The sequence below is a fragment of the Mytilus edulis genome, chromosome 12 (assembly GCF_963676685.1).
Source record: "Mytilus edulis chromosome 12, xbMytEdul2.2, whole genome shotgun sequence".
NCBI lineage: Eukaryota > Metazoa > Mollusca > Bivalvia > Mytilida > Mytilidae > Mytilus > Mytilus edulis.
The window spans coordinates 39,573,708-39,596,149 of NC_092355.1; the positions used below are offsets into that span (position 1 = coordinate 39,573,708).

Consider the following 22,442-nt stretch of genomic DNA (forward strand, 5'->3'; position numbering starts at 1 on the left):
TTATGTTTTGTGTTTATCGTCATAATCATGATAATGATTGATTTATTTTTGTTTGCTTAACGTCCAGTGGAAAACATTTCTTGCATATTCATGACAAATCAAAATAAAAATTAAATAAGAATGTTTTGCAGAGTGAGGCGAACGGGATTAATTATAGGAATTTGAACGACAACATACTGGGAAAAAAAATCATACGTCGAAGAAAAAACGACAATACCATGGCAAAACAGAAAAGGCGAAGACTAAGAATTAATAACAATACATAGACTAATCATGAGCAACACGACCCCACCTAAAACCGTGCGAGGTCGGTGTCAGATGCTCCACAAGAAATCGTCATTGACTTCAAAATGTATCCGTCGTGACTGATATTTTACCTATATTTTATTAGCACATTATTTAGAAAATGGTCACCAAATTAATCAACGTGGACGAAAATGGCAAATTTCATAGTAGATAAAGTATATTAAACAGATAAACTTTGATGCGAATCCATTAAATAGTTTTAGGAGATTTTTTAAAAAAAAGTGAAACGGACAACAAACGGACGGACGACAGACGTAAAGGGATGGCAGAAGCTTACATTACCCCCTTTCAAACTGATTAGAAGGCAGGGTCATAATGTGCTCGCTACTATAGAAAGTTTACATTTCCCTTTGTTAAACTTCTTTTAAAGCAGGGTCATCATGTGTTCACTACTACAGGAATAAAATTGAAAATGGAAATGGGGAATAGCTCACATTACCCCCTGTTAAACTGATTGGAAGGCAGGGTCATAATGTGCTCGCTACTACAGGAAGCTCACATTGTCCTTTGTTAAACTGATTGGAAAGCAGGGTCATAATGTGCTCGCTAGTACAGGAAGATCATATTGCCCTCGGTTAAACTGATTTTAAAGCAGGGTCATAATGTGTAGCCATATATGATGGTTTGATACTGATGGTCATAAAAACTAAAACTAAACAGAAATATACAAAAAGTTGTATTCGATTTCATTTTTGTTTTACAGTTTGCTTGTTACTCTTCGTCTGACACTTGTTAAACCTGTTCCATACAATTCTGTTCTTTTGTTACATCCAAATTCTTCGACAGCGCTAACCAGAAATGTCCAACTAGTTCCTTGGCTTGATATACCACGAATTAATATATATTCACTCATTGGCCGACAAAGAAACTTAGAAAAGTGTAAAATGAGGTGCTCTTTGGTATTCTCAGACAAACAGCCATAAGCGTTGAAATTAAAAACCATTCCAATTGGTGCTTGCCAGAAATTACTTATTGAAAGTAAAGTCCTTTGTGGACAATTTAAATCAGACACCACAACAGTAGTTCGTTTAGAAAAAATCAGGGGAGCATTCGATTTGATAGCCCTATATGGTACCTGGTCAACAACTATTTCGTCTTCTGGGAATAAGTACTGCTTATGGTCAGTTGATGCTAGAATTTCACCAAGCACCTTTTCATCGATACTTTCAGATTTTAACGAAGGATTTTCTTTCCTTATGACAGAGTATTTATTTTGTAGTGTACTTTTAAGTGTGTCGTAAAATCGAAAATCCTGTTAAAAAAGAGAAATTCTTGATTCATTTATATCACATAAACAATTATACTTTAAAATGTAAAATACCAGTTCATAAATCAAGAAGTTATTAATAAAACGACGCTTCCAACTCTCTCAAGCCAAGTTGACCTTAGGTGAATTTGTTTATTCTGTTTATGTCCTTTTTGTTCATACAGTTCCTGACGTAGCAGCGTTTTTACGTATCACTGACTTTCACAAGTTTACGTTTGCGCTTTCTCGATAAAAGCAAATCCATAAATGCCTTTATTTGAATAAACGAAACGTATAAGGTGTTTATTTCATTTAAAGACGGAGAGCAACGATTATCTGTAGTAATAATAATAGTAATAACACATATTTTGAAGGAGGTTATAGGTGTGTTAAGTAAACAAACTGAAGAAAGTCCGAGGCACTATTCACTATTTTCGAACATGTCGAATGAAGGAAATTTACACAGCATTTAATTGCGTAAAATTTAACTAGTTTATTCCTTTAAATCCATATAAATGAACTAAACGTTTTATTCTGATCCAACTGTTATATTAACAGCAACAATAATAATTTCGCTTATTTAGAAATGCTTACTTTATGATTAGACGGCATGCGAGTCTAGATAGGGGATTCTGTATTTTTTATTTTCTAAGTCTTATTCCTTATAATTTTTCCCCATTTTCCTCTATTTTCTATATTTTAGCACCCCAATATTCTCTTTTTCTTTTTTCTTCCTTATTTTCTCTATTGTGGTTTCTTTTTGGGGTGGTGGGCTATTTTTTTCTGCACCTTCGACCTATTATTCTCTATTCTGTAAACGCCATTCAGACCCTCATGCATGTATAAATATACAATCAAGATAAAATATTTCAATATAGATAACCTTACTTTTCGAAATTTTGGTTTAAAATGCTCTTCAACTTCTTACTTTATTTGGGCCTTTTAACTTTTTTTATTCTAGCGTTACTGATAAGTCTTTTGTAAACAAAACGCGCCTTGCTTACAAAATTTTAAGCCTGTTATCTATGACGAATCTATTTGAAACATATCTAGTCGTGCTAAATTTATATATGGTCAATGATAGTTATCGAAGGTACCAGGATTATAATTTAGTACGCCAGACGCGCGTTTCGTCTACATAGGACTCATCAGTGACGCTCATATCCATGAACCATGCAATTAAGGTCAACGTAAACAGGACTGTCAGACATGCATGTTCATCTTACAATGCATCTGTATGGAACGCCGGACCTGTCTTATAGTGTAAATATTTAATGTGTTCTGTCGTTTTGTCTTTACGTACTGTCGTTTCTTCTTTATGTTATGTGCAAATGTCTGTATTTCATGACACGGCATCTCTGTGTTATGTCAAATTAGTTATTTGTTTGGTAAAACAGTAGTATATGTCATTGCTAAAGTTTGCTGTGTACAATCGGCATTACATCAGGCTTTGACTTCTATATATTCTGTGAATACTTCGAAACTTTATGATCAACCACCTTTATACTTTTTGGACCTTTTGGATTATAGCTCTTCATCTTTTATATAAGCTTTTGATTTCAAATATTTTGGCCACGAGCATCACTGAAGAGACATATTTTGTCGAAATGCGCATCTGGTGCAACAAAATTGGTACCGTTGATTTTATTACATTCTCTCATATTTCATCTATGTTGTCTCTATTCTTCTTTTACGTAAGTCAGTTAAAAATTACGTCCTGTCTCAACTGTGATTGTTATGCCGAATGTTCTAAACGTTTTGTTTTGATACACCTTTGTTCTATGTAAACCTCATGATATTAATGTCTTTTGGCGTTACGTTGTGTTTATACATATGTATCTCCAGTGAAAAACACAACACATCATGGTATAATTCATATGCGTTTTGCCGAACAATTGATACTCTCTGTGAGCATTCATTACGTCATGTGCAAATGCCTTTTACATTATGTGCAAACAACTTTTACGTTTTGTGCAAACCTCGTTTACCTTATGTGCAAACATCGTTCCCCCTATGTGCAAACTTCGTTTACCCTATGTACAAGTATAGTTTACCTTATGTGTAAACACTTATTGATCCCTTATTGCGTTATGTACAAATACCTATTAAGTTATGTATAAAAACTACATCATTATGTGCAAACACTATTACGTTATGTGCAAATGCCGCTTACATTATGTGCAAACACCGATTACGCTATGTGCAAATGCCTATTACATTATGTCCAAACATCTATTACGTTATGTGCAAACACCTATTACGTTATGTCCAAACACCAATTACGTTATGTGCAAACACCTATTACGTTCTAATAAACGCTTTTTTGACACAGATTAAAACAAAACGCATCAGTGATATACACTTTGAAAATTAAGAAAATTATAAGTTTTAGCTTTCTAAAAAGCTCTGAACTACTTCGCCGTATTCTTTTTCAAGGTAATATCTATTAGATGCTGAATGTGAACTATAGGTAATATGTGTGCATCGGATTGTTGATTTAGTATTGGAAATGTGGTATTTTTATATATTGATTGATATGAAAATGTGGTATTTTTATATATTGATTGATATGAAAATGTTATATAAATATTTAGTTTTTAGGGGAAATTATGTTGTTCTACTTAAAGAGTGTGCGTTGTACATCCATTCTTTTTTATATTTTGTTCACTTTACTTGTAGAAAATTAAAATATCTACAAATATATAGAAATGATTCTCGAGGTGTGTCTCTCTTGAGGTGTGCCTAGATTGACAAAAGTCATAAAATACATTTAATGCATTTTTGAAAACATTGTACAGGAACTTTTTTTAGCAAACAAATCGTGCATATTGCAGATTAGCAATGCAAATAAAGACGTATAATTAATGATTGATATTTTAATTTTCAATTTCAGTGTGTAATATATGCATAATAAAATGACCATAAATTAATAACATTTGATCTGAAATTTAATACACATAGTTAGTTTTCCGCCATTTGATGGCTTAATATCCTCAGAAGAGAACAGTCTGTAATTCTTTATCTCATTTAAGCCAATAGTTCTTGTTGAATATCAGCCACATCAACCAAACAGAATTTATATGTGACAAGTAGTTATTTCAAAATGGCGTGTGTATCGACTGAAACTAAAAGCTCTGCCCTGTTATTTGAAGCAAAAAAAAAGCTTCATTTAAAAAACAAAATGCAACCTCATTTCTTTACGGAAAATAAGTTGATTTTAAAAAAAAAGACGTGGTATGATTGTCAATGAGACAACTCTCCACAAGAGACCAAAATGACAGAGTAATTAACAACTTTAGATCACCGTACGGCCTTCATCAATGAGCAAAGCCCATACCGCATAGTCAACATTAAAAGGCCCTGAAAAGATTATGTAAAACAATTCAAACGAGAGCACTAACGGCCTTATTTATGTAACGTTCTCTTTCATCAGCACCAAGCGGATCATTTCATACGTCGCCAAATCTTGCATACATAATCATAACATGGTTTTGGAAGGCGCCGAATTACATTTATGAATTATAGACTTTTGACAAGGTCAACACATTATATATGCGTCTATTCAGATTAAATTGACCGAGGACGAATATATTGTCTCGCCACCTCTTATCTTGTATTTTTTTTTTTAATTAGCAGGGAGTTTTGACAAAACTGAGTCCCGAGCCCCCTCTTAATCAAACTGCTTATAGATCCAACAAACGCCGCCACATCATTTAAAAAAATTCGGGTTCCGCCACTAGTCGTTGAATAAGAAATCAAAAAGAGAAACAAAAATTAGGTCCGTGTGTTTGTTTATCTAATGATATCTGAATGAACAACTTCCTTATTCATTTTTACATCGGATGACCGTGAGGGCATTTATGTGTATTGCTGTCGCCTAAATTTCCATTCTTCGTTTTGAGATTGTAACCGATCTATAAACATGATAATAATAAATACGCGGACATTATCGAGTGCAAATTTACATTCTATCACTTGTTCTTAATTCATTTTAAATGGATACTCCTAAAAATATTTTTTTTGAACATAAATTAATGATATGAAAATGTCGTTAAACTCGTTAGAAACATAAATAAAGTAAACAATCTTTAATATTTATACACACGTACAGAACAAGTGTGTTTCCGCATCGGAAGAATACTTCAAGAACGTTTGTAATCTCACATGCAGAGTTATCTGTTTTTGCCCCCTCTCTCTGCGTGGGACATTAAATGTTTTGCTGGAAAATATGAATGCCCACTCAAATTCAATCTATAAGAAAAATCGAATTATTACAGAAGAGTGTCCACCATGCACTTGTACAGCACTATAATTAATATAGTGCAATAGAATTATATACATTGGATGAAAATTATATATACATGTAACTGTAATTTACAAATATCAAAATAATGTATATAAAAAAAACCAGAGTTTACTGATTTGTATCACTACTACGATGAGGTTGAATTTATCATCCACGCACGGACTTGTCTCAGAAAAAATACATAGCTGTACTTTAACGTCACTTTCAGGTAAAGATATGTGATTTGTTTTTCTGAGACAAGTGCTTTTGACCGTCCACAAGAACTTGCGGTCATCCGATGTTCAGTACTTCAGTACTTTGATTCATATCTTTAGCATAAAGATGTTTTTAAAAGGTAATAAAACATAACAAGGGGTTTATATTTTTTACAAATGTCTTATTATCCTTATTTTATCTTAATTCATTTTGAGAACTCAAATTGCATCAATGACATAGTTTTTTAATGCACATTTAAAGATTTTTGAAAACTGGGAGTTAGCTGGCAATTGTTTCATGGTGCTTTAAACGGATGAACAAGAGAGTTCCGAAATTCCAACAATACAAAACATGACAAGTGAACTTTCCTAATTTATAATCAGTAGCAGGAAAATAACAGAAGAAGTAAAGCCGTCCCTTTCGAGTTAAAGTCTGTCACAGTTTTCTTTTCGTTATATAGGTGATTATTTTAAAGAATTTCAAGGCGAACAAGATTGCATCAATTCAAGATTGTTTCCGCACTTTGAGGATACTTTGGATTGAATCATATGAACTTCATGCCTCGCTAACTATTAATAAAAAAAAAACCGTCTCGCTTTAACAGTAGCCAAGAAAAGGGGGACCGATATATCTAAAAATGGCATTATTTAACGGAAACTTTTAGAATGATAACATTTAGATCCAATTGATTATATTTGTATTAAATTTTATATTTTTTTATAATAATGATCTGCAGCAAATCCCTTTTATAAACATTTAATTGTGTATTTAGCTATATTTATAGAACCATTCGCGTTCATAACTAAACGCATCGAAGCTTACCGTTTATACCGTATATCCCGCAATAATGTTCATTGAATTTATGACTCTCCGTTCGGAAAATAAGTTGATGTTTCTAATTTATACGAATATCGTTGAAATATTGAACAAAAAGATAAATTCATATCAACAACTGTGGAATAATGTATTGATTTTAAATGCACTTTGTCAGTAAACGTGAAATTAATTTGTACGAGCTTTAGAAACAGGACGAAAAGCGAGGCTTGCCGAGTTTTCTCCTGTTTCGCAGCGAGAACTAATACATTTTTTTATTTCTGACAATGTACATATATTGTTTATAATTTACACCTGGTATTTGAGCATAAGTTGTTTAAATCTTAACCATTGTCTCTGATTTTTACAATTATTGAAACGCGGACTCGAAGAAAACCCCAAAATGAACTATTACCCAGAAAGAAATATCCATATTACCGATTGATCAATATGAAAGCGGGTAGCAGGAAAATTTATTTGTACATGTACAAACAAAGCAAAAAAAATGTTGTTTATCTGTTATTTGTATACAATAACTAGCTAATTGCAGGATAAAAGCGAATTACTTAACTGTAACCATTTTTTTAAAACTGGTGGAAAAATTGAATGGGGTAAACACATAAATAGATTAGCTGACTATGCGGTATGGTTTTTTTTTGTTAAAGGCCATAAGGGGATCTATTGTTATTTATTTCTTTGTCATGTGGTCTCTCGTGGAGAATTGTCTCATTGGCATTCATACCACTTTTTTTTTTATAGATAGTCAGTTTTTTTTCTGAAATTCAAAGGGAAAATTATGTTATGATGACCATTTTAGCAACGAAATTATTTATTTATTCTTATAGACAACAAAAGAAACGATATGCACATCACTTATAAAAAAAATAATAGAAGACAAATTTTCTAGAATATGTATTTTTTTGTATCGTTGCTGATGACACGGTTCGAAAAGTTACCGTACCAAATACCGGGATAAATGAGAGATATTATCCACAGTGTGGGAACGGAACTGTACTGTTTTCTAATAATTTGGTCATTCGGTAGACTGTCAAGCAGGGCTCCGACATTTGCAAAATAACAAGTTGCTTGATGGAAACTTTGATGAACTCTTATGCTACTATAAAACGTTTCTGTTTCAAGTTTTGATAGCTAAAACATTCTTTATGTAAATATGAACCAATAAAATAATAAGAAAGATATATGCATCCAAACGTTTTCCTAAGAATGGTGGAGCTCCGTGTAAAACGATCAAAATTGTCACACAACAGCGATCGAAAATGTCAAAAAAACATCGAAAAATCAATGTTTGCTACCTGAATTTTTCACATGTACCTTTTCTGATATATAGTCTTACCTGTCTGAAAGTTTTAAAGCCATTGTCCCAGTAGAAATACAAATATATTCATTTTCTCCATGTCGGATATTTTTATTGACTGTACAATCGCTTGCAAGTTTATTGTAATATCACTCGGAGCCTTCCTGTACAATCACTTGGAGCTTTTCTTTTCATCGTTTGGACAACTAGACTACTAAGAAAGGAGGGTAACCTACTTTACCTTGTAATGACTTCATGGTCCAGCTAACAAGCATGCTAGTAAAAGGTATTACCTTTACTTACACACTCATTGTATTTTGCTGTAATAGTTTCTAGTGGCATATGACTAATTATAACTCTTAAGTAGATAATGCTTACTACTATCTCTTCTGCCACATTCATGATCATTTTATTTTTTTCTATGATACTTTTGTCATATAAATATTTATAAAAACTACTGCAATCCAATACAATATATGTCTGGCATGATTTTTCTCTCCTTTTTCTGTTACGATTTAATAACTTACAGTTAGTTATTTGGTATTGTTATCATTTTTTTAAATTACACACTCAAAAGTGTTACTGATGTTTGAAGCTTTTATTTGAATGGATGCAGCCTGCATTAGCGTATCCGGTATGCGGGGAGAGGGAGTTTTAGTGGTTGAAACCCCATTTTTTGCGATTTTTTTTTATTTTGTGGACGTTTCAGGGTGTTCCGTGGTTTGGACCCCCCGCCACCTTTTGCAGAAAGGCGGGATCCGCACCTGGTCTGATATCGTCAATGATAGTATTAAATGATGATCCGATCATTCAACAGATTTTTTTAGTTTGGTCTTGTGCTGTGCTAGTTTTGGGTAGAAATGAGCGCACAAATATACAAATATTTTTTAACCCTGCCAATTTCTTTATGTACCTGTTCCAAGTCAAGAGCCCGTAGTTCAGTGGTTGTCGACTCGTTGATTCATGTCTGTCATATATGTTTTTCGTAAATTGTTATTATGAATTAGACCGTCAGTTAAATTCGAATGGTATTGATTCTTATTTTTCATGTCGGGACCTTTTATAGCCGACTTTAATTGCTTAAATCCATTTATTTTTTTAACTTTGACAATCATATCACATCTCCTTATTTTTATATTGAAATATAAATGTGATTTAATAAAATGTTGTTCTCATTAAAAAAAAAAAAATGTTTCGTTCGTTTGTCGGATGCTATAGTTGGGAATATTGAAAAGTTCCTGAATCATGACATTGATATAAAAAAAAATCATGTTGAAGGATTTTGTGTTTTCTCTGTCTTTCAGATAACAAGTCCTCTCCTATCCTAGATAAAATTTGATTTACTGGAGCTTTTTTTACCAGTAGCTATAGCTTGTAATAAACAGACATCTCATTTGAAATTATACAACATCATCTTATTTTAATATCATGCTTATTTACATATACGTGTCTTTTCTTGGATCAAGGGTTAGCTACCATCATTCCACATTCGAATGCCTTTATCAAGTTACAATATCCCGATCCTTTGATGAAAAATTCTTTGTTGTATTGTTCAAATATGTATTTATTATCTTTTTTTAAATTGCTGGTAAATAATATATTATGTAAAATTCAAAATATGCTAATTACCCTCCTATGGGATCTAGTCACCTTTCGGTATATATAAATATTTATTTTGTACGAGGATTATTTTCATTTTTATTTTAGATTATATTCTTAACATATTTTGTACTGTCCTTTTCTTTTTGTCTTGTATATTTATCCAGTGGTTGTTTGTTTATGTGTTACATATTTGTTTTTCGTTCATTTTTTGTACATGAGCTGTTAGTTTTCTCGTTTGACATTGTTATTTCGGGACATTTTATAGCTGACTATGCGGTATTGGCTTTGTTCATTGTTGACAACCGTACGGTGACCTATAGTTGGTAATTTCTGTGTCATGTTGGTCTTTTGTGTAGAGTTGTCTCTTTGGCAATCATACCACACTTTTTTTTAATATCTATTGTACACATTTTGTTTTCGTCTCTGATATAGTCACCTTAAAAGGGTTCCTTGATAGAATCTTAATTGTTAAAATGACTGGTTTTGAATACCATAGATGAATATAATAGGACAGCAAGAAACAACCAATGCAATGCATATACAATGCATGTGCAATGTATTTAATAAATTTGGCCAAGCAATTCTACAGGAAAGCTACAAGTGATTGTACAGGAAGGCTCCGAGTGATATTACAGTAAACTTGCAAGCGATTGTACAGTCAATACAAATATCCGACATGGAGAAAATGAGTATATTTGTATTTCTACTGGGACAATGGCTTTAAAACTTTCAGACAGGTAAGACTATATATCAGAAAAGGTACATGTGAAAATTCAGGTAGCAAACATTGATTTTTCGATGTTTATTTGACATTTTTGATCGCTGTTGTGTGACAATTTTGATCGTTTTACACGGAGCTCCACCATTCTAAGGAAAAAGTTTGGATGCATATATCTCTTATTATTTTATTGGTTCATGTTTACATAAAGAATGTTTTAGCTATCAAAACTTGAAACAGAAACGTTTTATAGTAGCATAGGAGTTAATCAAAGTTTCCATCAAGCAACTTGTTATTTTGCAAATGTCGGAGCCCCGCTTGACAGTCTCCCGAATGACCAATTTATTAGAAAACCGTACAGTTCCGTTCCCACACTGTGTTATCTGGAGTATAAAGTTGCGGGATTTAATTTCGAGTATGGCCAGTGATGGTGAAACAAGGCTGATAACCCTTCCATTCAGAAGAAATATTTTTTTAAGCGTCATTTTTGTTGATTACAGGATAAGGCAGCTTTTAATATGAAAAAAATAGTTTTTTTAGAGAAAATGCAGCTTTTTGTTACACCCTCCTACCTGTCTTATCCAAATTCGGATCAAATTCTTCCAAAATCCCTGTTAGTTTTAAAAAAAAATTGACAGATAAGAGGGGAGGGTCACCTGACCACCCCTTTTCAGGACACCCACCCGTCTCAACACGCCTTGTCAGGGATAGAGGAAATAGTAAGTATTATGAAGGTTATTCAGAATAATATTCACAACAGTTTCTGTTAAAGGAAATGAACGAAAATAAAATCTTAAACATTTTGTAGGATTCCTTAGCTGCTACATGAATCGTGGGAGACGTCATTACATTTGTAGCATTAATCTAGTACACGTTTCTCGTTAGATGAAAACCCTACTGGGAGGGTAATAACAAATCATCCTGGTCACTTGTGAAGATTTGTTACATTGGCATTCGTACCACATCTTCCTTTTTATATCGTATTGGTTGCACCTCTTGGAAACTAAAGTCGTGTCTGTATATTTGTTAAAATTTTCAACAAGTAAAGTGAACAAATTTTCAAAGTATGGATTCACTTATAGGGGCTTTGCATCGGAACTAAACACATTTATTTAAAAAAAAAAACAGTTGTTGGCATGACACGGGTTATGTTCTTCTCATATATTTTATGATAGTATGATACATGTACTAAACCCCTGACGGGAGGGATTGTCAATGCCTGATATTAATATGATGAAGATATAATATTTCTATCAGTTTAATTGAGGTCTGGCGCGGGCATGTCAGTCAACTACTAGTATAGTGTGTTGTTATTTATGAATTGTTGTCATTTTATTTATTTTCTATGACATCGGACTCGGACTTCTCTTGAACTGAATTTTAATGTGCGTATTGTAATGCGTTTATTTTTCTTCATTGGCTAGAGGTATAGGGGGAGGGTTGAGATCTCATAAACATGTTTAACCCCGCCGAAATTTTGCGCCTGTCTCAAATCAGGAGCCTCTGGCCTATGTAAGTCTTGTATGATTTTTAATTTTAGTTTCTTGTGTATAATTCGGAGTTTAGTATGACGTCCATTACCATTGTACTAGTATACATATTTTTTAAGGGGGCAGCTGAAGTACACCTACGGGTGCGGGAGTTTATCGCTACATTGAAGACCCATTGGTGGCTTTTGGCTGTTGTCTGCTCTATGGTCGGGTTGTTGTAACTTTGACACAATCCCCTTTTCCTTTCTCAATTTTATGCATAACGCACACTCTTAAAAGAGAGCAAACTAATTTCCAAAAAAAATTAGATACATTGTATGTTTATAGCATTTTTACACCAATCAATATATAAAAATCCGCAGTTTGTTAGAAAGGTCAAACTTTTAATTTTCTTTATTTTCAAAATGCATATATCATTGATGCGTTTTGTTTTAATCTGTGTCAAAAAAGCGTTTACCAGAACGTAATATATGTTTTCACATAACGTAATAGGTGTTTGCAACATAACGTAATAGATGTTTGGACATAATGTAATAGGCATTTGCACATAACCTACATGGTGTTTGCACATACTGTAAGCGGTATTTGCACATAACGTAATAGTGTTTGCACATAATGATGTAGTTTTTATACATAACTTAATAGGTATTTGCACATAACGCAATAGGTGTTTGCACATAAAGTAAACCATGTTTGCACATAGGGTGAACGATGTTTGCACATACGGTAAACGAGGTTTGCACAAAACGTAAAAGTTGTTTGCACATAATGTAAAAGGTATTTGCACATGCCGTAATGAATGCTCACAGAGAGTATCAACTGTACGGCAAAACGCATATATGAATTATACCATGATGTATTATGTTTTTCACTGGAGATACATATGTATAAACACAACATAACGCCAAAAGACTATAATATCATGAGATTTACATAGAATAAAGGTGTATCAAAGCAAAACGTTTAGAACATTTGACATAACAATAACACTTGAGACGGGACGCAATTATGAACTGACTTACGTAAAAGAAGAATAGACACAACATAGATAAAATATGAGAGAATGTAAAGGTGGTTGATCATAAAGTTTCGAAGTATTCACAGAATATATAGTAGTTACAGCATAATGTAATGCATATTTTACACAACACAGTTTAGCAATGGCATATCATACAATTGTTTGACCAAACAAATTACTAATTTGACATAACACAGAGATGCCGTGTCAGGAAATAAAGGCATCTGCACATAACATAAAGAAGAAATGACATGACGTAAAGGCAAAGCGACAAAATACATCAAATATTTACACTATAAGACAGTCAGACGTTCCATACATCTGTATACTACACTATATCGTCGTCAAGCGTGTCGAGGCAACACATTTTTGGACGATTTTTTGAAAAGAAATATATTTTTCTCAATCAAACAGAGAGGAAAGTAAGCAATCTAAGCCCTCCTCCCCCTGAATTCGCCACTGTTACTGTTATGAGATTAGAAGTATATCTAAAGATAATTACTTGTTCTAAGGTTTTGTAGTATGTTCCTTTGTCAATCAATTGAAGTAACGGTGAATGTGTTCTACTTCCGGTTATTTTATGAAACAAGACTTCCGGTCGGTAAAGAGGTCCTCCCTTTTCCATCCATTTTAACACTATTCCAGCAATGCCTTTACCAGCGTATTCTTTGGAGACTCTCCCTGCCCTACTTATTACACTTCTCCCATCATCCACAGTTGTCATTAAAGTAAATCCTACCTAAAGTATGAAATATCTATTTATTATCAACACAGAATATTTAATCATTATAATTGCAGGCTCCTAACTTGATTTTTGTCATATTATATATAAAAAAAACATGCAATTGACAATAATACTGTAGAGGTCCGATCAAAAACAAGCAATTGACAATAATACTGTGGAGGTCCATTTAAATACAAACAATTGACAATAATACTGTAGAGATCCGATCAAAAACAAGCCATTGACAATAATACTGTAGAAGTTCGATCAGAAACAAGCAATTGACAATACTACAGTAGAGGTCCAATCAAAAACAAGCAACTGACAATAATACTGTAGAGGTCCAATCAAAAACTATTAGTTTAAGAAACACAGAAAAAACCACTGTCATGGGAAACCAAACAAAACAAAAAACAAAACAAAATCAATCACTATACACAAAGAACTAAAGATTATAATAACGATCCCCAATAAAAACAGTGTTGGACTCGTCCATTGTCGAAGAGTCAGCAGATTCTGTTCTACTATTGACACCCTTCATATAACTCTTTTTTGACTTATTCCTTGAACATATCCGGTTTGAACAAAGGGCAAAATGTAAAATCTGAAATATTGGAAGTTTATAAGAACATGAAAATCATTATTGTTAGACACTGATGACCAACAAAGGTTATCGTTAATAAGTTTATGTTTTTCGTGAGAAAAAAAAAGATATGTTAAAAAACAAATTGTAAATCAAGATAGTTTATACACCTTTTTTTTTTTTAAAGATATAGAAAATTTATAAAAATGCTTTGAAATTATTTGAAGTGTTTACAAACATACAGCTTATGGACATGTATTCCAATCCGGATAAGTTCTGAAATTATACAAAGTTTGTCATGACGTCACAAACCAGTTGAATTTAAAGGGAAAATGTACAATTCATTTATTAAATGAAATGAGTATGGCGCAATATTTGCCTACCCTTCCAGAGCACCCAAGATAACACCGGTTATTGGTTAGATTATTGTTGCTCAGTCTTTAGTTTTTGTCGATTTTTGTTTGTAATCATGTCTTTTTCGTTTTTTGCCATTTTTATTTTGATGTCTATTCATTTTTTTGATTCCCCTTTTCGTATTTGCCTCTTTTCTAAAGCATGCATTGTTAACGATTGATTACATAGAATAAACATACGTTGTGATGATGTTAAAAGATGAAATGTATAAAAGTAATGACGAATTATAAAACATAACGTGAAACGCATTTACTGGGTTCCTGTCTTTATGTTTCGGTTTTACTCAAACATATATGACAAGGGTATATCAGATACCCGCATGTTGCAAGGGAGATAACCAATCATTTTATCTTAATATTGTGATTCTAAAACTTAACAAAATGATCATACAAATTTATCTCCAACGACAGCAGCATACATCTCGTTGTTTGGCATATCAATCAGCATATGGAAATAATCAGGAAGATAGTCACCGCCATTATATATCTCTGATGAAGGAAATATTGCCATCACTTTTTCATAGTCTTCTTTTGTCACCCTTTTACATCTTATCAGGTTGCTGTCCATTGTGTTAACTTATGCAGTTAAAGTTATCAGGTTCTTCTTTCGTATCTGTCAAAATAAAGTAAGACACCAATCATTATGATTTTAGACAAATGAATACATCATGAATAACTTACTTGTTCCTGTAATTCTCTGACTTCACATAGAGATTATAAATAAGAATGGAAAGTAGCTAGCATAATCCTTAAATTTCTCAGTCCGATTCAAACATGACAGTTTTCGCAGAAATATAATTATTGATTTAACCGATTGAGTCCCTGCCCGATTGCGACATCCTTAAGATTGAATTTCTAATTAAAATGAGTTTATGGATTTGATTTTCAATAGTTAATGTTATTCAACACACTCTCTTTGTGTGGCGGTTGAGTGTTCTACTGTATTACTTGCATGACAACACTAAGGTTTTTATTTCGAACCTCACAAGTGACAGGCGCCTTTGACTCCAATCTTAATTCACTATGATTGCCAGTTTTCCCGCCGAAGGTCGGTGGTTCTTTCCGGGCACTCAAGCTTCCTCTAAAACAAAACAAAAAACAAACAAAAAGTAGCCGCCACCTAAAAATGCTTACATTCATTATCCATATCATTTGATGGATAATTGTCTTTGATAATCATATTATATTTCCTTATTTTATTTGTATGTACATTAGTACTCTTATAGGTTGCACTTAAATACATCTGTTTATCAAACCACGCCTCTTTTGGGGAGAAATAGAATATTCATAGATAATTAATTTTGTTTACATACTGGTTCCGTACTGACCTGTAGGTTGCATCTCATAGAGACCTAACTTTGGAATGTTACCAGTTAATATGCATGTGAATATTGTTTAAATTGAAATTTGTGGTAACCCGATTGTCGAGGTAGGGGTACATGTGTAGTTAAGTAATTTAGTGTTAGTTTTAACTCTTAGAAGTTCGGGGCATATAAACGTTGAAAATATGCCGCACAGCCCTATATTTTGACCTTTGAAAAAAATAGTAGTGCATATGAACTTTCCATCCTAGGATATGATTTTTTTCAAAACTTCATAGTAAAAGTGGTAGAGTTTTAGCCGTAAAGGGAGTTCCTATGGAAAAATGCATTGTCAACATTTACAGAAATGCAACCTATATTGGGTGAAATAAGAGAACATACAAAATTTAACCAAATTTGTTTATCTCACAAGTTTGAATAAAATTAACTCAAATATGAAGTTTTATAAATATTTCATGAAAGATTGATAAAATCCTGGGCCTTAAATATGATGACTCATCATAAATTCACAGTTTACAGTATGCATAAGTTCAATTAAAGGCCTGAATGCAAAATAAATTCATAATATATGATCCTTCCTGAATATTATTAGTGGGTGTTTTTATCCTGTTGATAACTCAAAAGTAAGCCGTAACACCTAAATCTGGCTTTTTGTCACCGCGACATAAATCAAAGAGCTGAAGAGCAGTGAGGGAAAAGACGGCCGTTATTTCTTTTGATAGTCTTACGTAGACGAAACGCGCGTCTGTCGTACTAAATTATAATCCTGGTACCTTTGATAACTATTTACACCACTGGGTCGATGCCACTGCTGGTAGACGTTTCGTCCCCGAGGGTATCACCAGCCCAGTAGTCAACATTTCGGTGTTGACATGAATATCAATAATGTGGTAATTTTTTTTTTTTTTATAAATTTCCTGTTAACAAAAGTTTAAATTTTTCGAAAAACTAAGGATTTTCTTATTCCAGGCATAGATTTCCTTAGCCGTATTTGGCACAACTTTTTGGAATTTTGGATCCTCAATGCTCTTCAACTTTGTAATTGTTTGGCTTTATAAATATTTTGATATGAGCGTCACTGATGAGTCTTACGTAGACGAAACGCGCGTCTGGCGTACTAAATTATAATCCTGGTACCTTTGATAACTATATGCATATTTGTAAGTTAAATTGTTTAGACGTGCTTATATTTACTCTTTGCAGTCATTGAAACTCATAGATCCTTCCTGGATATTATTAGTGGGTGTTTTTATCCTGTTGATAACTCAAAAGTAAGTCGTAACACCTAAATCTGACTTTTTGTCACCGCGACATAAATCAAAGAGCTGAAGAGCTCTGAGGGATAAGACGGCCGTTATTTCTTTTGATAGTCTACATACAAAGAATGAGCAAAAGAACAGCTAGAACATATAGAAAGGTTGACAATAATGAAAATAATTGTTTATTGTTATTTCATTTCTTAGTCAAGGATTCATCATAGAGACAATCATGACAATTTGGACCAATGAGAAATGAACCTTCTAAATCAAAACATTTGATTAAAGTTGGTAGTTAATTATCTAAAATTCAATTGAATTTAACAACTACTGCAATATATTTTAGAATTTTAATTATGTACCACTGAACGGCAGGCTAAGACCATTCTCAATTTTTTGTGACAGTACTCTCAATTTTTTTAATTTTTTTTCTAAAGAAAGTGAGGACTGAAAAATCTATTCAGTTTTAATTTCCAGTGATAAAGTTGCCAGTTACAACTCTCATCACAGGGATACATGAACTTATAAAATCCAATATGATTGATATAAGATGCGTGAAGTTTGTTTCCAGATCTCACATTTTGATATTTCTGAAAAATTCATGAATAAATAGCTTTAAACTACAACAAGCAACATTTTAAAAAAATGAAAAAAAAATTACCACTGCAATAATTATGTTGGTACACAAAATTATTTTTTAATTGAAGACTACTTATCATATACTTAATGTCACATTTTTAGTGTTCAGATACATTAACTTTCATTTTAGTGGGTAATTACTCATCAATTGAGGTGCTCCTGAATTGGAGAAAGATTCTAAAAACATCACTTTACAGAAAGAATGAAAACTGCAGTTGCTCTCCCCAATCTCAATAGGCATAAACTACAAAAAGCAACATTTTATTTTTTTTTATATTTTTTTTTAACCATAACATTGATTATGATGGGACAAACTTTTTTTGTTTATATAGAAGACTACTTATCATATACTAAATGTCACATTTTAAGTGTTCAGATACATTTACTTTGATGTTAGTGTATAATTACTCATCAATTGAGGTACTCCTGCATTGGAGGAAGATTCTAAAAACAGAACTTTACAGAAAGAATGAAAACTGCAGTTGCTCTCCCCAATCTCAATAGGCATAAACTACAAAAAGCAACATTTTATTTCTTTTTATATATTTTTTCAACCATAACAATAATTATGATAGGACACAAAATTTGTGTTTATATAGAAAACTATTTATCATATACTAAATGTCACATTTTAAGTGTTCAGATACATTTACTTTGATGTTAGTGTATAATTACTCATCAATTGAGGTACTCCATGTATCCCCATTGACATTGTTTACGGCGAAAGTTGACCTACAAATTATAGCCTCAGATTAAAGCATTGAATGTTGGTGTGTGAATCATCTACACTGCAGCAAACATCATTAGGTTTATATTAAACAAATACGGATTTTAAATTAGTATACAAATACTGTGAATGATTTTTAAAATGAATAAAGGATATCCCTGTGTAGTGTGGCATTCCAACAATGACGTCACTAGGCTAGATATATTTAGAATATTTCGTAATACGGATTTTTCCGGACTGTAAAAGAAACGTATATAGTGTAAGGGAAAGCTCAATATACGATAATTTCACGAGAAACAGAAGGGAAATGTGTAAAAAAAGTGTTTAAAGTCAATCTGTTCTCATTGTCATCAATTTAGGTATGACTTTTTGAGGGGATTTCCAAAGTATTAAAACAAAATGATTGACGTGAGGGCACGGAACTCTGGCCAACCACATTAGGGAATTGACGGCTTCAAGCCGTCTTTCCCTCAAAACACAAGCTAGAAATATAAAATATCTCATCAAAACTTACAATAGTGTGTTCTATCCTGAATATGTACTAAATATTCCATATTGCTAAAAACAGCAGAACAACTTAGGAAATTTGAGGCCCCAGGGGGAAAAACCAGAGAAAATTGCCTACCCCTTGGGTTATAAAAACAAATAATTTAACTTGTAAATTCTTTGATTTTATGATTTTAAAAGCCTTTATATAGAGACCAATAATTGTGCTTGGAAATTATGCAAAAATCAGATGTAAAAAGTCACCTCTATATCATAAGTGCATTTATACATCAGACTGGTATCTACATACATACAACTATTGCAAATATGGCTTTGTTTTAACACTTCTTATTACTATATTAGCCAAATTGTGTCAGATATATGGTTACAGATGATACTATTTTGACAAGAATTCTAAACAGACCATTTGAGGCAGAAAATGTGAACTTTTATTGACAAATAGGCATACAGTAAGATGTAGACTGGAGACAGGGGCAGGATTAGATAATTTATATAATCTTGAATGTTGGAATGATTGACTGCTAAACATTACATTTACAGTATTCTAAAATGCTTTCAATATGTTATCAGAACAGTTTAAAACCGGTTCTAGGTATTTTATGTCAGAAAATATGCAAATAGGGTAAGCTGGCAAAAATTAAAGTCTTGTTTTCAAATTCTCTAAAAAATTGAAACAGGGGAGGGCCGGGGTATAAAATGTACAGTAAAAGATAACTCAGTGTTTATGCAGTGATTTCCTTAAGGCTATAATTCTGATAATGAGTATTTGTGTGAGAAAAAGTGTTTTTAGATAGTTTCTATTTGAATAAATAGTTGTATAGGTTGCACTTTGTAAACACAGCTGTTTCTCAAACCACGCCTCTTTTGGGGAGAATTAGAATATTCATAGATAATTAATTGTGTTTACATACTGGTTCCCAGGTCTGATCTGTAGTTTGCATCTCATAGAGACATAACTTGGGAATGTTACCAGTAAATATACATGTAAATATTGTTTATATTGAAATCTGTGGTAATCCGACAGTCGAGGCAAACACACGTTAAAAATATTCCGTACAGCCCTATATTTTGACGTTGAAAAAAATAGAAGTGCATATGAACTTTCCATCCTAGGATATGATTTTTTTCAAAACTTCATAGTAAAAGGGGTACAGTTTTAGCCGTAAAGGAAAAGAAATGCAACCTTAAAGTATCAATTTTCTTGGGAGAGAGGTAGGATGATTTTGAAGTGGATAACTTGGCATGGTAAGGACTCATAATAAGTGATTTTGCACAAAACAGAATGGAAATGAATATTCTGCAACACAAATTGCATGAAACTTATGTGTACAAATATCCATATCTTTTGGTGGATAATTGTCTCTGATAATCATACCATATCTTCTTATTTTATTTGTATGTACATTAGTCATGTTAGTACTCTAAAGTATCAGCCGCGAGTCTCACTGTCTTCAGTAACCATTTGATTTTCTTGGGAGAGAGGCAGGATCATTTTCAAAATGGATAACTTGGCATGGTAAGAACTCATAATAAGTAACTTTGCACAAGACAGAATGAAATTGAATATACTGCAACACAAAATGCATGAAACAAATGTGTACAAAAGTTAAAACAAAATGATCAATCCGGTAAAATCCACCCCCTCCTCCCCCAATATTAAATGGTCGATTCCTATATACGTGAATTGTATTTGTATTCTGTAATACGTACGTGTAATTATATATAAGGCGTATAATTAATGTATTTATTGTGTACAGTATCGTTTGTCCTCGTAAGAAAGATCGTCTAATTAATTAAGCATTTAATATATACAAATAACATTACAAACGCACACAATTATTTGCGTTGTTGTGCTGCTGTTTCATTGATTGCACCAGCACATCTGATGATCACTACAAAAGTGAAAAAGTCTGGAAAGACCAGTTTTTGTCTGTATTTGCATGAACTTTTACTCGACTTTCTTAATTTGTCGGAATAATTTTTAAAAATTCTTGACATAGTATTAATTTGTCTAATAAGCTTCTTGATTTTTCTTGACAAGTGTCTTGACAGTATGAACATTGAATATTTTGAATGTAGAATGATATATGTATACAGTATGGTTGGTTTTGATTATTTAATTAATAAGATTTAGGAATCAAAATTTGAAATTTTTAAAAACCCACATTTAAATTGTTTTATATCAACACACTCACATTTAAATTATTTTGTACATTAGATTTCATAGCCATATTTGCATTTGTTAAAATATTTAGATACCCAAATTTTCAATTATTTTACATGCCTAACTTTCATAATTTTTGTAAGTAGTGTAACTTAAAACAACAGTATATTATGTAAAGGGAAATATATCATGAATATTGGTCATGATTTGTTAAACTCAGAACTGTCAAGTACATTTAAGACACAATTCAAAATATTCAGAATATGTCAAGCCATACTGAGAAAAAATAAGAATGTCGAGAAATTTCAAGACAGTATTTAAATGTCAAAAATTTGTCAAGAAATTTTAAGACCATATTCAGAATGTCAAAAATATGTCGAGTAAATTTCATACAAATTTGATATTAATGAGAATTTGTCAAGAAAAATTAAGACACAAGTCATACTTTTTGAGAATGTCGAGTAAAAGTTCATGCAAATCAAGACAAAAACTGGTCTTTTCAGACTTTTTGACTTTTGTAGTGGTTACTACTAACAATGTTTACGTATCTGACTAGTTCATGACAGGTATATTATTTTGAATGAATGATCCAATATTTTGACTTGTAAAAATGTTTGTCTTTTAATCGGCAGTGAAATTAAATAAACAAATGCAACCACAAGTTTCCAGCCAAATACATTTTAAACGATTACTTACAACATGTACTAGTTAGCGTTTGAAGTCCCCTGTATAATTTATGCATAAAATATTTGACCTCGATAGTGTAGTAAAGAAGTATGATGTAATATATGAAAAAGGTCACAATATTTTGTATGCAGATCAAAATGGTGTCCCGAAATAGTGATTTGTAAATTTGTGTTATCTTTGAATAAATATCTGTCTGTGACATTTTTTTTAAATACAGTTTGCTTTTAACTTTCTTTTTGATAAATAATAAACCTGATGTATGACATTCTGTTCTTTTGAATCCTAATTCTACAGCTGCGCTGTTAAAAAATGTCCAACTAGTTCCTTTGAGTGATATTGCATGAAGTAATATATATTCACTCATTGCCTGACTTAGAAACTTAGCATAGTGTAACTGAAGTGATCTTTATT

The 22,442-nt window shown here is 32.3% G+C and overlaps 1 protein-coding gene across 1 annotated transcript; it reads right to left on the reverse strand.

The window, feature by feature from the left end:
• Positions 1-566: 566 nt before the first annotated feature.
• Positions 567-22,076, reverse strand: LOC139499631 (histidine N-acetyltransferase-like). Its single transcript, XM_071288380.1, has 4 exons — positions 22,041-22,076; positions 15,121-15,342; positions 13,512-13,748; positions 567-1,558 (listed from the first exon to the last, which is right to left on the reverse strand). The coding sequence occupies exons 2-4, from the start codon at positions 15,295-15,297 to the stop codon at positions 1,004-1,006; spliced, it is 969 nt and encodes a 322-aa protein (XP_071144481.1). The 5' UTR covers positions 15,298-15,342; positions 22,041-22,076; the 3' UTR covers positions 567-1,003.
• Positions 22,077-22,442: the final 366 nt, after the last annotated feature.

What these genes read in the sequence shown, in the direction of transcription:
- LOC139499631 (XM_071288380.1), bottom strand. Translation starts at nt 15,297, where the DNA reads ATGGACAGCAACCTGATAAGATGTAAAAGGGTGACAAAAGAAGACTAT. An exon ending in CTGTCGTTGGAGATAAATTT is followed by an intron (nt 13,749 to 15,120) that starts GTATGATCATTT and finishes TTCATACTTTAG; the next exon opens with GTAGGATTTACTTTAATGAC. An exon ending in ACTACAAAACCTTAGAACAA is followed by an intron (nt 1,559 to 13,511) that starts GTAATTATCTTT and finishes CTTTTTTAACAG; the next exon opens with GATTTTCGATTTTACGACAC.